At 33.6% G+C, this 16636-nt stretch overlaps 1 protein-coding gene across 1 annotated transcript in view; it reads left to right on the top strand.

Moving 5' to 3' along the window:
* DMD (dystrophin) overlaps window positions 1–16636 on the top strand; it is a 2099690-nt gene that overhangs the window by 850627 nt on the left and 1232427 nt on the right. Inside the window, exons 40-41 of the mRNA XM_032618871.1 lie at window positions 1657–1809; window positions 2682–2864. Coding sequence (XP_032474762.1) covers window positions 1657–1809; window positions 2682–2864 — 336 coding nt within the window. The remainder of the gene's footprint in view (window positions 1–1656; window positions 1810–2681; window positions 2865–16636) is intronic.

Here is a 16636-nt window from a genome sequence, read left to right as displayed (position 1 = left end):
ATTTTCTGAAGGTAACTGCTGATAAATATAGTAACTAGAAAAGGCCTCTTCCCCGAGGGAGTGCAAGAGCAAGCCATAATGTGCTCAGAAAATCAGAAAGCTGTGTAATTCACACGCTTCCAACTGTGACCAAGCTTTTAGAAGCATCTACACTGGTCATATGATATGTGTCCTACTGAACAGCAGTGTTTAATGGTTATCTGGCATACCTGTAAAGAAATCTCTATAATGTCTCTTAATACCTTTACACATTACACATCACCTTGTGCTTAGGAAATAAAAAGAGTTTCAGATTTTATGACCACAAGGCCTTTCTCTTGGCAAAGATGTGAGTTGTGTCACCAGTAAGGCATGGCTCAACTCTCGTTCACGTGGCTGTATCTTGGTACCTTTGAAAAAAGCAGCATTCCATCTGGCTCATCCTAGGCATTTAATACCTCCACAGGAGCTTTAGAAATTCAACTAAAAATGTAAACTGTACTAAATTTTACATCCTCAATTTTAAACAAAATGCAGAATGAAATCGAGATCATTTTTGCAAGTATATGTTAAACGTGATTAATGAAAATCTACTCCACTTGCCAAACCAATCTACCAAATTCAGTTGTTAATCTGCCAAGTAGCTTCAATTCTAGTCCTTATGAAATATTTCAAAGAAGGTAAAAACTTTCCAATGCAATGAATATTTCAGCAGTCCTTTGATATTCATTATTTTCTTTGGCTCCAGCTATATCTGTACATGAAACCCTAATTGCTACTGCTCTGAAGAAATGAAAGCTGTATCCTGAGCTCTTATGTTCCCTTGTGTTATCGTAAAATAGCATTACAACAAATTCTATTAATCAGGGAAGACATTGGGTGGTCTTGTAAGGAGTGAGATGATAAACTTCCCCCCTTTGTTGATTTAGTAAGCAGTCACCCTTATCTATCTCATCAGGTTGATTGGAAACCATGCACTTTCCCTTTTCTTTTCTAAATATTTTTATCATTTTGCATTTGGATTTGATATGATGAGAAAAAGTTTGCCATAACATTTAAATTGTAATTTTCATGTACACTCACAGGTATACATTTTTTACACTTGAATATATATAGCTTGAAGCAATTTATATGCTAACTAAGAACACTTTATATTTCTAATCACAAAATGTTAATGGCCTATGAAACTATTTTATAGAGAGTTTTAAGATCATGAATGTAAGTTGCTTGGTTATATAAACTTAAAATTTTTAACCTAGGGCTGAAGATATCAATTTTGGAATTTTTACCTATTTTAAAATTCAAATACAAACTCAGTAAGTTTGTACAAGTATGTAGTTAACTCAGTTGAATTCACATATTAAATTATTTCACATAACACAATAATTTAGTTGACTCATTAAGAGTTAATTAAATGTGAAAAAATTTCTAAACAAGTTTGAACATGCTAAGAGAAAATACTTGAAGTGGGTTGTTCAGGTTTCTTAGCTTCATGTACATGGGTCCTGTCACATGAATACATAATTTAATCATCTATTTGTATGTTTACCATTTAAATGTGAATTTAACTGAAACTGAACAAGAAGATGAGGGACCCTAATTATTTTTAAATGACTACAGCCAGAAGTGTAATATACTTGTATATTGATATTTTAATAATGTCTGCACCATGAACAGGATTTGAGGTCTCAAAGAAGAAAAAAGGCTCTAGAAATTTCTCATCAGTGGTATCAGTACAAGAGGCAGGCTGATGATCTCCTGAAATGCTTGGATGACCTTGAAAAAAAATTAGCCAGCCTACCTGAACCCAGAGATGAAAGGAAAATAAAGGTAATGTTGTTTTAGAATGTCAATCCCAGATTTTGTTGCTACAGTTTAATTTATTTACCTTAACCTGTATGGATCATTTTTGAAGTGTTGATGTTGTTTCCACTATTAGTGTTCTCCCCAATTTGATGCATTTCTTTGTATTTCTTTTGTTTGTTTTAGTAAATGTATTGTATAAGTGTTTTTCAATTGACATAATGTTGAATGAATAAAATGTTTTATTCTTAGACAATGTAAAGTGAATTAAGAAATGTCATATGTTTTCTGGTAAAATTGTAATTGACTCTGTGTATCTTTGTTCCAGATGAACAAATGACTTATCGGTATATGGACGACTTCTATCTCATGTTAGCACATTCATTTCATCAGAGCATCTTCACACATCAGTGTCAAATCTTTATAGATTTATTTGTTGCATATTGTCTGAAGATGTTTTTTCTGTTATTATTTTACACTCTTTATTTTGCTTCATTCTCTGTTGAGTTCCTCAAAACTCTAAAAAGGAAATAAATTACTCATTCACTTACCCTCTAAATTATATTCTATATGGATGGTCCCTAAGAAATGATGAATAATCACTGCAATTTGGGTCAGCCCCAAAACACTAGAGGAATTGAGAAGAAAGAAAACTGTTAGATCAATTTCAGTATTTTCTCAATTAGAATATCTAAAACTGAGCATTCAAAAGATAACTGAAATAATATTTGGATTCTTGGGTGAAGATGACAGTGATGGCTTCCATACTTATAAATTATGAAAAGTGACAATAAAATGACAACAGCCTATGAAATTTCTGGGACAGGTATGTGCTGCTTATAGGTTGGTTAATGTGGTTAGCTAACTGCCCTGGGCCCTGTATTGGTTTTGCTCAATAGGAAATTGATCGTGAGTTGCAGAAGAAGAAAGAGGAGCTGAATGCAGTGCGTAGGCAAGCTGAGGGCTTGTCTGAGGATGGGGCAGCAATGGCAGTGGAGCCAACTCAGATCCAGCTCAGCAAGCGCTGGCGGGAAATTGAGAGCAAATTTGCTCAGTTTCGAAGACTCAACTTTGCACAAATTGTGAGTTGTTACTGGCAAACCTACATATGTGTTTGCGACTACTACTCTAATAACAGAGGCCTACTAACCAATAGAAAAAAATCTGGGTGCAATTTCAAAGTGCTAATATGCAATCTGAAAGTGAGTAGTTCCCCCTCACTTTGGGCTTCTGTAACACTAGTGGTTAATTTTTCAGATTAAAAACATAATCCCTTAACAGATCATAGGAAACAGCCCCCTTATCAAAAGTGAAAAATACATCTTAATTTCTTTTGCCACATCATTCTTTCATAACACTGGAAATGTGAATTTGTCAATTTATCATACATTTACTTTATTTCAGCGTCTAATCCAAAAATATGTATTGCTTTCCTGAGACCATCCCATGCTAATTTTACTTTCTTAATGTATACATGGTAAATAATAAATCTTTTGTGAAACAACTTCTTATACCAACTTGCACAAGGCCTTCTTATCTCATTGACTTATAAAATAATAGCTTAGTCCTCATACCTCGCTTAGCTGCTCAATGGGTTAAAAGGCTTATTAGAAGGATTGTATGCCTAGTAAGATTGTTAATAATTGATAGCAGGTTGAAAAATATCAAATATTGTTACTACTGAACTATTATAAGCCAAAAGGAAAAGAAACAACTCTTCTTTCTTTCAAACAACTGGATGGAAATTTTGTGATTCTCTCTTTAAAAATACAATCCATAATCATAAACTTGGTCTTTTTAGCTCTTCATCTGTAGTAGGGAATAAACCATAGGGATTTTCTAACAGGTACATTTTTTGTTCCTATTCTGAGATATTGTAAAGTGAAGCAGAATGGTCACCACTCTGTCATTATGCAAAGACAGTGCTCCTCACAAAACCAGGGTCTGAAAGTCTGGAAAATGAGGCTTTGTAATTATGTTAGGTCGACTTACATGAAACCAACAGATATTCAACCCTTTTTGACCTATGTTAATGACAATTACATTCGTTTCAACCCGTAGGTGAGACTTTCTTGGAAATTTCTTCTGTGATGTTGTTAATTCCATTTAATATGGGATAAATGTTTGAATATGTCTTAAACAATTAATATAACTTTATTTTATAAGCATATAATTTTGTTAATGTTGCTTATTAACCAAGGGAAAAAAATACTGCATGTTGTTACTTCTTTTAACGTGTTAGAAAAATCCATGAATACACTGTTTTCTAAGGAATCCAGTACCTTAAGATTTAATAGTAGCTGAATATTCTGAGAAATTGGAAGTAGTAACGTAAGGTATGTTGAAACTATATTACATTTAAAGTCCAGTTCTAGCTCATTGCACGTTTCAGCCTATTATCCTTCATAGTAGATATTATGAGCATAATATGTCATAAATCACTCAAGCTTACACTAACAGAAAACCTGTGTCTGTGGATGCAAAATGAATTGAAAGATTAAGGCAACCATAAAGAAAATTTAAGTAAAATATTTTTGCCTCGATTTAATACATCATTTAAGTCCTCTACTTTGAATTATCTTACTACTCACTATTTTCTCCATTCCAATTTCCCCCATATCTTGACACACCCAGGATTAATTTTTTTTTTACAACTTAGTCAAGGTAAGTTATTAACACTTTATAGTTAAATAGACACAGGATCAAAAATCTCCATAAACGACTCACTTAAAATGCCATTGTGTCCTTGCACATAATAGGCTCTAACAAATATTTGTAAAACATAATAATGATTGGTGAAATAAAGTAAGGATAAGTGAACCAGTATGGAATTTTTTAAATAAATTATACTGATACTATAATATATTTTCTTCATAAAACATTTCTTCTTGATTTTATATCTGAAGGATCCAAAATTCATAAGGTACCTTGCTTGGGGAAAATATTTTTATGTTAACTTTTAATTTTCCATGATAATAGAAGCAATAACAATATGCATGAAGAATAATCCATTTAATATTATAATTATATTTAGCTTTGGATTTTTATTAGACCTGAAAGATGATACAGATAGATAGACAGACAGATGGATAGACAGATAAATCTAAGATGTATCTTTATATTCCACTGATTACTAATACATATTAAAAAACCGATTTCACATGTCCATTGCTTAGAGTCACCTTTCCCAGTTAATCTAAGGTGAGGATATTTGAGATAGCCATAAGCAAACAGCTTAACTAAAAGTTATGTTTGGGGTAATCCTACAATGGCTCTGATGTAGCACAGGTAGTCATAGCTTCACAATTCCTTTCCTTCTCTTCCATTGCCTTTCTCTATTTCTTTCATCTTTCTTCTTCTCAAATGTCCCTTTTTCTTCTCTCTGTATATAAACTCTAGACTTTCTTTGGACTCAGGGATTTTTCAGTTGATCTTTCATATCTTAGCAGTAGTAATTCAAGATGGTAGAAAGTACTATGAAGTGCTTAACATTTGAGAACTGAGTTTAAAATGAGAACTCAATTGTCTTTACTTTAGAGATAAAGACTCAGAAATGGACTAAGCAGTATAAAATTAGTGTACTTCAGGGACTATGTCCAGGTCAGAGTTATATATGGCCATAGTAAAGCTCAGAAAAGCCATAGAACTTTGTCTCAGGGAGCCATGAAGCAGCCCCAGGCCAGGTAGGAGTGCAGACCAAACCAGAGAAGAGAATATCTGCAAATCATTGTCCTCAGTACAATCCTGGAGACCAGAAAGAAGGGAAAACAGACTGGGAGAAAGCAGGTAAGATTTTCTCCAGGTATTGAGCATGTTGAAGCCCCCACCCTAGTTAGGAATACAAGACATTTCTAATGTAGTTCCCTTTGGCTTAGAGACCTGGCTGTTCAGTGAAGACCAAACAACGACTGTAACTGAACATAAGGAATGTTTTCTGTAGGATGTTTTACAACAGCAGTGTGGTCTAGTAAAATAGACGACTCCCTGGGATGAACAGCCCTCATTGTGAATCCTATTGATTCCATCTGCTGGTTGTGTGATCACCAGTCTCTCCCAGCCTGGTTTCCTCCATCTCTACCATGGGGATGAGGATGTTTGTGTTAATGAAATATATGTAAAATACCCGCTACATTATAGAGGTTAAGCGAATCAATTGTTTTCTTCCTCTTCCTATATATAAGTTAACATTGGAAAGGAGACACATTATTTTAAAAATGTATAATATCTTTGTAGGTCATTAAGAGAATTAGGCTCAGTGGGTACCACAGATTTTAAATGTTATTGGGGCTTCACTGGTGTTGCAGTGGTTGAGAATCCACCTGCCAATGCAGGGGACACGGGTTAGAGCCCTGGTCCAGGAGGATCCCACATGCCGCGGAGCAGCTAAGCCCGTGCACCACAACTACTGAGCCTGCGCTCTAGAGCCTGTGAGCCACAACTGCTGAAGCCCATGCGCCTAGAGCCTGTGCTCCGCAACAGGAGAAGCCACAGCAATGAGAAGCCCCGTGCACCGTAATGAAGAGTAGCCCCTGCTCACTGCAACTAGAGAAAGCCCCCTCGCAGCAGCGAAGACCCAACGCACCCAAAAATAAATTAATTAAATAAATTTATAAAAAAATAAAATGTTATTAACAACAGATAGATCTATTTTGTTCAATGTAAATTGCAAATTAGGCTCCGTAATCTTTGGCCAGGTAGTTTTGCTTAGAGTCACAAAATATTTGCAGGAAATTTCAAACAAAGCTGGTGATTCTACCAATGAAGGCATAATTCTCCATAAACTTGACAATAGAGCATTATCTAAATTATTTTCTATAGCAAGGTAAAGAAAAAGAGGAAAAAACATAAAGGCTTTGAAAATTTCTTAATAGAAAACTATGCATAATTTTATTAAGCTTAATTTTAGCATTAGACAGTTAACCTCAGAAATCCCAAGAAAATACAACCACAAAATTGCACAGTGAGGATATATAACAATCCGGAGCTTATGTGAAACTCCTGAGCAAAATAAGCTCACAGACTAAAATAACAATGGATATAAAAAGATTCCTTTTGTGAGTGATGTTAACACACCAAAAAATAAAAGGAGTATGCACACCTGAGGAAATTAGAGATAAGAAGATAGTCAGTAAAGGACATGAAATTGTGTTTTTTAATGTTCAAAAAGATTTAGAAAATAAGGATGGAATGGAATTCTTACAATAGGAACAGGCCATTTTGAAGAGTGAATAGGAAACTTTGATAAAATAGAGTCTAGAAATTAACATAATTATTGAAATAATAAATCAAACAACTTTTTAATGGTGGATTCATTATAGAATAAAAAAGAATATATTACTTGAAAGATGAGGAAAATTGTGCTTTGCTGAAAATACTGAAAGATGGAGAGGATAGAATAAAAAGCTCAAACATATGCCTAAAAAGAGTGGAGAGCCTGAGGAAGAGACATTATTTTATATAAATGACTGACATTTAACAAAATCGAATAAATCTCAATTTACATGAGTCCTCAAATTTAATAAAGCTCAATTTACATGAGTCCTCAAACTGAATAAGGCTCAACCAGTGTGTAATAAATAAAAACAAGTTCACACCTAGCAAGGTCTGCATGAAACCCAGAACATCAACGATCAGGAAGATCATCGTAAAAGCTACCAAGGACTAAAGGCAGAAACTGCTGCAGGGTGGCTGACTTTTCCTCAACAATAGATGTTAGAAGAAAATGGAATAATATCTTCCATAATATCTAATGTGCAAGGCGAATGTTCAAAAGAATTCTGTCAACTGTGATTCAAGAATGAAGACAAGATATTTTCAGATATACAAATATTTTCAGATAAAGGAACACTAAGGATACATTATCTAAGATTCTTTCAGAAAGAAGTACTAAATGATGTGCTAGTGTAAAAAGGAAAATGGAGCTGGAGAGAAGGAGCAAGCTACATAAACGTATATAAAATGATTTTCTATATATAAAAAGGAAAAAATTATCTTGTAATTAGTTACTAAAATTGTGGCAATTTCTGCAAAGTAAAACATTGAGTGCTATGAGAATATAAAAGTGATTTGATCTTACAGCAAGGAGAATACAATAAATAAAAGGCTTGTTCTAGAAGGTAGCAGCAAATATAAGGCTTGTGCCTAATGTGTTCAGTGTGAATTATTGCCAACTATCATGTTTCTAGGAGGCAAAAAAAATGTAGTAAACCTTTGGAATAGGCATACATGCATGACCTGTCCCAGGAAGGGAAGCAAAAAAAAATATATATATATATATATATATATATATATATATATATACAAAATGCAAAAATACATCTTAGTGGAAGAAGGAAAAGCAATGTCCCTTTTCTAAATACGACAACTGCATTTACCCTGGATATCCCATGGCTTCAAATACCAAGTAAATAATACTGATATTCAACATTTTACATCCAACAACTTCTTATTCAACTTCTTATTTTAGATGCCTAACAGGTATCTCACACATAAGGTAGCCAAGTCGCGAATAATTAATTTTCTCTCCTACATAAATTGGCTGCTACCAAGCTCTCCAGGTGTTAGTAAATTGCCCTTTCACCTAGGTCCAAAGCCTAGGCATCATCCATGATTCCTCTTTGCTCTTACATCATGCATGGAATTCACTTCAAATTCTGTTGGCTCTACCTGCAAAATACATCTTTAATTGGACCACTGCTCAGTACCCTTATTGGAGAAACCTTAGTGTATTATCTTTCATCTTGATTACTTCAGCAGCATCTAATCCTTGCTTCCCATATTTTCCCACCTACACTATAGTCTCCTTAGTGAAGCCAGAGAATTCCTAAAGCTTATGTGAGATTCTCTCAGGCCCCTGCTGCTCACTACCCTTTTAATGAAATTTTACGAGCTTCTGCGTAGTTTGGTTCCTGCCTCTCATTCCTATATTACTCCAACTTTATCTCCCTTTTTGCCATTCTCCTGTCATAGAGACATAAATGTTTCTCCTCTATACTTAAACACACAGCATCATTTCCACCTCAGGACCTTTGTACATATTGTTTCTTCATGGAATATTTTCCACGTAGACTTTTACATGGGTACTATAGCTTAGCCGTCTTTTCATTTAGAAACAATGAACGTTTAGTGGAACTTTGATGTAGAATCTAGACAGGTAATACTTAATAGGTATTTTTTCTATTTTAAAAATATTTTATACTCCTTATAATTATACATGCCAACTGGGAGTTTAAGACACCTCTTCAGAACGGCAGATTTTAGTACAGTTACTTCTGGAAGTGTGTATACTGAGAAAATACAAAGTTCTTGCAACTTAACACTGAGGTAGTAAAGAGGGAATATGAGGATGATTATAACAACGTATTGCAAAGGATAGCTTTTACTACATCAGAGTAAATTGTAGTAAGGTGTTTTAACATTAAGAGTACACATTGCCAAAATATAGAACTTCTTGAAAAGTTAATAGAAAATTGTTAGATTTATTTAAATGCCCCAAGAAGTGCATTATACAAGTTAGTCCTTAAGTGAATAATTTGTAAAATGAAAACACTTTTATAGTGTAAACATTCCTCTACTAACTTTTAAAATTGTTTGAATTTGAATAGAACTTTACATTTACAAAATGTTTTCATATGTATCTAGTTTGTTCCCACCAGTAACCCTCTCAAGTAAGTATTATTTTCATTGTCATTTTCCAGAAAGGAAAATTAATCTAAATAAAGTTAAGGAGATTGTCCAAGGGCACATGTAAGAAATGGAAGACACCTAACTTGAACTTAGTGCTTCCCAAGATACAGTGAGAGCTATTCAAAAGAAAGAAAAGATATCTAACATCCAAGTAAGTTTGAGAAACACTGGATTAAGCAAAGTTTCCTTAGTCTAGAATTTTACAGGGCTTTTGATATGCAAATGTGATTATGAATTTCTATGAGGGGAATAGATTCTGCAGACTTTCACATCTGGATAGTTGCAGTACAAAGGAGGAAATTTCATTTCAGTTTTATGATAGTATTCCTGTTTGAGTGATTGTGAAGAACTAATGTTCTTCAGAAAAAAAAATTGGGAAAAACATCACTTTATCATTATGCTTTTGTTATTTTGGATTTTCTTAAAATGAAGCAGAGATGTACAAAAAAGTAATCACAAAGCTGCTTGCCATCACCTTATGTAAAATAATGTCTGAACCTAGATTTGATTCTGCACTACTCATTTTTTGTACATTTGCTTCTATCACATAATGATAACCATTTAATGTTGAGACCAAAATAAAGGGGAAACATACTTTTTGAATAATTGCTACATGGAATTTTTCTTTGCCTTGAAGTAACAACAAAGACCATCCGCTGCCAATGCAAGATCCTTAGAGAATATGGTAACATAAATAATTTTCTTATTTAGAGACAGAGTGCTCTTTAGTAAACAGAGTTGTGAATATAAAAGACTAATGATGGTTGCTAGGGAAATGGACCAGGAGGTAGCTGCTTATAAAATTTTCCTCCTCTGAGCTTCAATTTTGTAATTAACATATCACAAGAGTTAAGAAAAAATAGATAAATCAAGACTCTATGTTTCTCTAGACTGTTGTGACCATAATAGTTACTGCCATTTCTATAGTAATTTTTTTTTCTGGTTTCTAGTTTATGTAAGAGAATCAGTTTAATGGTTGTTTAGTAAATAGAGTATGTTAAGCTAGAATCAACTTCCAGGAAGATAACCGTCTGATTGATTTCCTCACCTCTCATTTCAAATGTATGGAAATTCTGGATAAAATATAATTTTAAAACAGTTTAGCTGAGCTCAAAATATGTGATGGAGCCTCCCTTCTTCCTAGTTGCCATAAATGAGCACATCATCTCATGTGATACTAAGTCTGGATCGAGGGCCTCATGGTTAGGAGAAAGGTTTAAAGGCTTTTAGTAGAAAATATGTAGCGTTATACAACATCTGCTAGAGATGGAAATGGAAATCCTGTCTAAATGTTGAATTTTCAAGGGCTTCCCTTGACAGGTAGAGGGGGAATAGATAAATCCAGCTCCCAAGGCCAATTCATCTGGCAAGGATTCTGACTGGAGAAACAAATTTGTGAAAGTTATTTCTGAGTTGTGGGGGATCTGAATTTTGACACCAACCACAAGCCTCTAGACTCCTGAACTGAGAAATTAATATAAAATTGTTCCCAGGTTGGTGAAATCCTTAGAGTTTTCTCACAGAATCATACAATAAATCACTCTTTTAGGAGTGTCCCACAGACACACGAACACTGAAGATTGGTTCACAATGAACTCTTAGAACTCACATGAAGAAATAATATATTTTGACTTAGAGTTATCTAACATAACAACAATCGAGAATTAGTGCTTCATGAACTTAAAATAATAGAAAACTACTTCACGTTCTAAAGTAAATATGTCGAAAATAAAATAGAGATCAAGGCATAAAATAAACATTAATTTATAAAAATACTGACACATTTATGATGATAACACATTGAATAACACTTCTGGAAACCAAAAGCTAGTCATAGAAATAAAAAAAAAACCTAAGAGTGTGTGTTAAACACCTAACTAAACAAACATGAGAAAATTAGAAAGTCATTATGATAAAATTATCAGAATACACCACATAAAGATAAAAAATATGAAAATATGAAATATTGAGAGAACAGAATAATAAGTTTTATGTCTAATATAATTGCAAAAGAAAATGACAGATTATGTGGGACACAATATTTGAGGAAAAATGACTAAAAATTTCCCAGATCATAAGAAAGGCATGAACCCACAAATAGAATAAACACATTGGTGTCCCAACCAAGATTAATTAAAGTAAATCTATGAAAACATAAAGAATACATAAATACCTTATAAGACACAGGACACGTACATATGTGAGCAGGAGAGGCTTATTTGACTGAAGGTTCTGATAGTCAGTAAAAAATCTCCAAATTTCTGTTGTATTGCTATTGCAAAATCAAGACTAGGCCACTGTTTATAAAGTGGATTCCACTCATGTTAGAAAAACTGATATTTTGTAATACCTCTTATGCTTGGAATAAGAAAACCTAGGATTATATCCTGCATCTCTCATTACCTGTGCAAATTGGACTAAATATTTGAGCCTCTGGATAAAGTTAATAACTCCTTTTTTATAGAATTAAGAGAGATAATCAACCACCAAAAACGTTGAAGTTCTAAAATATTTTTTATTAAGGCCACTGGTTTGAAGGACAACATGCAGAAGTTTCGGTGTCTAGAGTTCACACTGCTAAGTGTCCTGAGAAACTGAAAGCCAGAAACTTAAGGTCTTCTGAGTTGGTAGTGTCCCACGTACCTAACAGAAGCAGATACAAATACATTCTAGTTTGACACTGCTTAAATCCAGACTTTAAATAATTCCCACAGATAAAGTTCTAAGAACATGCTTGTAGAATTAAAATGGCAGTTCCAATGAGGAAAAAAGCAGTAGAATCCAACTCCTAAAGACAGAAGATAATGAATTAATCAGGTACAAAATGTAAAGTAAGCATGTTTAACTTTTTTAGAGTAGTAAAAGTTTGCATCAAAAGTATGAATTAAGGACCAGAGATAATAAGATAATGACCAGGGAATTTTGAAAAGAATCAAATAGAACTTCAAGAAATTGAAAAATATAATAATTGAAATTAATAATTCATTGGATAAGTTAAGCATCAAATTAGATATAACAGAAATGAGAATTAGAAAATTGGAAGATAGATAAAATAAATTACCTAACACGCATAGAGACCAAAATATAAAAAAAAAAAAAATTCGAAAGAAAGGATAAGAAAGGTAGAGAGTGAGAATGTCAAATATAGAAGGAAAGCATGGAGTAAAAGTATAAGAGGCACTATTTGAAGTGATAATTGCTTAGGGTTTTCTAAAATTAGTGAAAGTTCCAATAGTCAGGTTGAAAATAAGTAAATATCAAGCTGTTTTCCTTTTTCATAAAGAGAGAAATACACTCATATACCATCATAATGAAACTGATAAATTCCAAAGTCAAAGAGAGACACCTTACCTAGAAAGTAATGACATGTATAATGACAGCTGATTTTAGAGCAGTGATAAAAGCCAGAAAGTGATAGAATAATGTCTTCAAAAATGATGAAAGAAAAACCAGCTATGATTCTAGAATTGCATACTCATAGGAACTCTCGTTCTTTCAAGAGTAACATTGGGGCTTCCCTGGGGGCGCAGTGGTTGAGAGTCCACCTGCCGATGCAGGGGACACGGGTTCGTGCCCTGGTCCGGGAAGATCCCACATGCCGCGGAGCAGCTGGGCCTGTGAGCCATGGCCGCGGAGCCTGCGTATCCAGAGCCTGTGCTCCGCAACGGGAGAGGCCACTGCTGTGAGAGGCCCGCTAACGTTGAAATAAAGATCTTTTCGGGCAAACAAAAACTGAGAGAGATAACCAGTGAGAAAGTCTCACTGAAGGATCCTCAGGGTTTTATTAGTTGGTTGGTTGGTTGGTTGGTTGGTTGGTTGGGTTTGTTTTTTGTTTTGGGGGTTTTTGTTTTGTTTGTTTTTGGAATTAGCCACTGTTAATGTATATTCAGTTATCAGTCTATACATCTTCATGTTGTGTTAAGATAATTTTATATCCTGGATTTTCACTAAATATTATATCATATGTCTTTTTCTATGTTAGGAAAATGAAGTTTTGGAAACATTTTTAGAGCCTACATAATATTCCACGGCATGTATGCACCACAGGGTTGTTTTGTAAACAGAAGGAGAATAACCCTAGATAGATGATTTAAGATGCAAGGGATAATGATGAGCAAAGAAAATGCTAAACCACGACAAAAGCCTGAAGAAATATTTGCTATATATAAATTTGTGTAAATTATGTACTAAAGTACAAAATAGGACTAAAATACTGGACGTCAGTGACATATAGTATAGAAGGAAATTGGTTGGACTTTCTCACCTCATTTACCTCCTTTCTGGATGTTCCTTCTCAGACTCCATTGGTGGTGTCTCCTTCTCTCCTGTAATGTGGACATGCCTCAGCACTCAGTCCTTGGACATTTTCCACTTTCTATCTATACTCCCTGCCTTGCTTTTTTCATCCAGTCTCGTGACTTTAATACCAGGTTATAAGTTCATGACCACAACATTTTTATAAACAGACCACTCTTCTCCCCTGAACAATAGTGGCAACGCTGCCCTTTCAAAATTTGGGGTACCCTTGCTTTCCTTTACCTATTCTCAACACAATAGAGACATCATTTGAAAATATAAATCAGGTGTGCTTTATGTGATGAAAATGCTCTGATGGATTCCAATCTATTTTAGAGTAAAATCCAAAATCCTTACCTGAGTTTTAAAGGATATATGACTTTGGCCCCTATTAGCTCTCCGGAGTTATCTCTTAGTAGTTTACCTCTTATCCCCTCTGCTCTACCTACATTGACCTCTTCACTCTTCCTTGAACATATCGGGCAGATCCCCTTTGCACTGTATGTCCTAAGCCTAAAACTCTGTACCCCCAGATGTCTGTATGACCCCTTCACTCTGCCTTCAAGTCTTTATTCGAAAGTGTTCTTCTTGGTGACACACTTCATCGACCCCTTCCCCATTTATTATTCTCCATAAAATGCATTACCAGGAATGTTATAAATATTTTCACTCTTTATCTTATTATCTATCTCCCTCCCTATGATGAAAGCTCCAAAAATGCAGGGATTTTCATCTTTTTTTCTTTTCTTTTCTTTTTTTTTTGCTGCTGTGTCCTCAGAACCAAAAGAAGTGACTAGCAAGTAGTAGGTACATAGTATATATTTGTTGAATGAATGAATGAATCAATCAATCAATGATGAATAAAATCATTGTAAGATCCTCTTAATGCTCAGGAGACCACGCAAAATTCATTGTGCATGCTGATAATTTTAGAGTAACTATTAACCTGATAAAGAGTATAAAATTTTTGAAGTACAGAGAGAGAAAAGTAAACATATAAACTATCAAAATAAAATAATCCAAGCAGAAAACTGAGGCTTAAGAACACTAGTTGAATTGGCCAAGGAGAGTAAGCCACTACATTAACACAGGACTTTGATTTTTCTGCATCTCTCCAGACCAAAGCCATTACTGTGTATGAAATAAGATGTCAGTTGCAAGTTAATATTCTTGTAAGTTTAAACAAATTCACCATTTTATAAATAAGAGTTATACAATGTAGTACCTCAGAAATATTAGCTCAAATGATAGACTCTAAATAGCACAATAAATTACAAATATTAATATAAATGTGTTAAACTAGACTCATGGCTTATATTAACATGCACAGTTATCGTATAGTTAGGTTATGTCTATGTTAGGTACATAATTTTATATGTTATTTATCTTCTGAATTAAAGTTACAGTAAAGAACTATAGTCACAATTCAATTTGATGTCCAATATATAAACTTTAAAATAACATTACCTTTCTTATAGTAATATACTGTATCAAATTTTTCTATTGGAAATTTAGCACAATCTTCTAGAGATATTATTGATGGTAAATATATTAATAATGATAGATTTTCCATAAATGTTAGATACAAACACAAAATTGAGTCTGATGCATTGTTGGAAGGTGCAGTTTTATTATGTAATTTTATTAGTAAAATTAGAATAAATATCCCTCATTTTTGGTATCAGACAAAGTAACTTATTTCACTAAAATTAATATTCTCTTTCTTGGAATGATACTATTTGAAACATGATTTTATTTGATAGAACTATTTTGGAACAATCTGTTACAATTGTGAATACAAGCATTAAGCAAAGCTTATCTTTTCTTAGTCTAATGGAAATTATTATGAATATCAGTTATTTTGTTGTGTGATAACAGATTTTCTGAGGCTAGTTGAGGCATACAAGTCTAGATTTTTACAACAAAGTATCTCTAATCCTTATAACAACCAAACAGACTAAAATTTGTCAAGCAACTTCCCTGAGTTCCCATAAAATTAAGAACAAGGATTCCAACATCAAGGTATAGTTATAATTATGAAATTAACAAAGATCTGTTGATGTTGTCTTTTTTAGGCGAGGTATTGTTTTATTATATTGGTTTCTTTTTATAATTTGTTTTTAATGAGGACCCCCTAATAATGACAAGGGTTCAGGAAAATTAGAATTCCATACACTTAATGGGAGTCAATAAAGAAACGAGTTTTATTTTGGATACATTGAATTGGTATTTCTTTCATTCAATAAACATTTATCTAGTGCCTCTCATGTGCCAGACAACACAAAACGTGAAAGAACATTGGTGAATCCATAGCAATCATACAAAAGATGTGATATGTATAACTCATACAATGAAAAGAAAAAAAAGTACAAGAATTTATACACAGCAATTTGACCTCCGTTTGTAACATAACAATAAAAAGTGTAATTTTCTCCAATCTAAATTTGCTTTCAAAATATGGAACACCAGCTGGAAGGGAGCTCAGATGGCTTCTGCAGTGGGGTTGGTAATATCCTTCTGAGCATGCCCACAACAACTGGTTGAAATAATTGAATCACTTGCACCATCTGTGAATCATTCTGATTCTTCAGTGATTACTTAAGAGTCTCATTGTATGGAACATATTCTTAGAACACATGAATAAAATTAATTCAAGTGTATAGCTTTCCTAACTTTGATTTTCATGAAATTAAAAAAAGGGTTACAATGTTTTCAAGTTTGCTAAGTTCTCAGGTATTTCTTCTGCCCTTTTTTATGAGCCAATGGCTTTTGAAACCTTAAAGTGTGTTTGAAATTTAGTTTTATTCTTACTGACACAAATGCATTTATTCACAGGGACTTCATTTACAACATAATTTTGCTTAAAAATTCT

The sequence above is a fragment of the Phocoena sinus genome, chromosome X (assembly GCF_008692025.1).
Source record: "Phocoena sinus isolate mPhoSin1 chromosome X, mPhoSin1.pri, whole genome shotgun sequence".
Classification (NCBI taxonomy): Eukaryota; Metazoa; Chordata; class Mammalia; order Artiodactyla; family Phocoenidae; genus Phocoena; species Phocoena sinus.
Note: the sequence above shows the minus strand (reverse complement) of the source record. Positions and strands in the feature narration are given on the sequence as shown.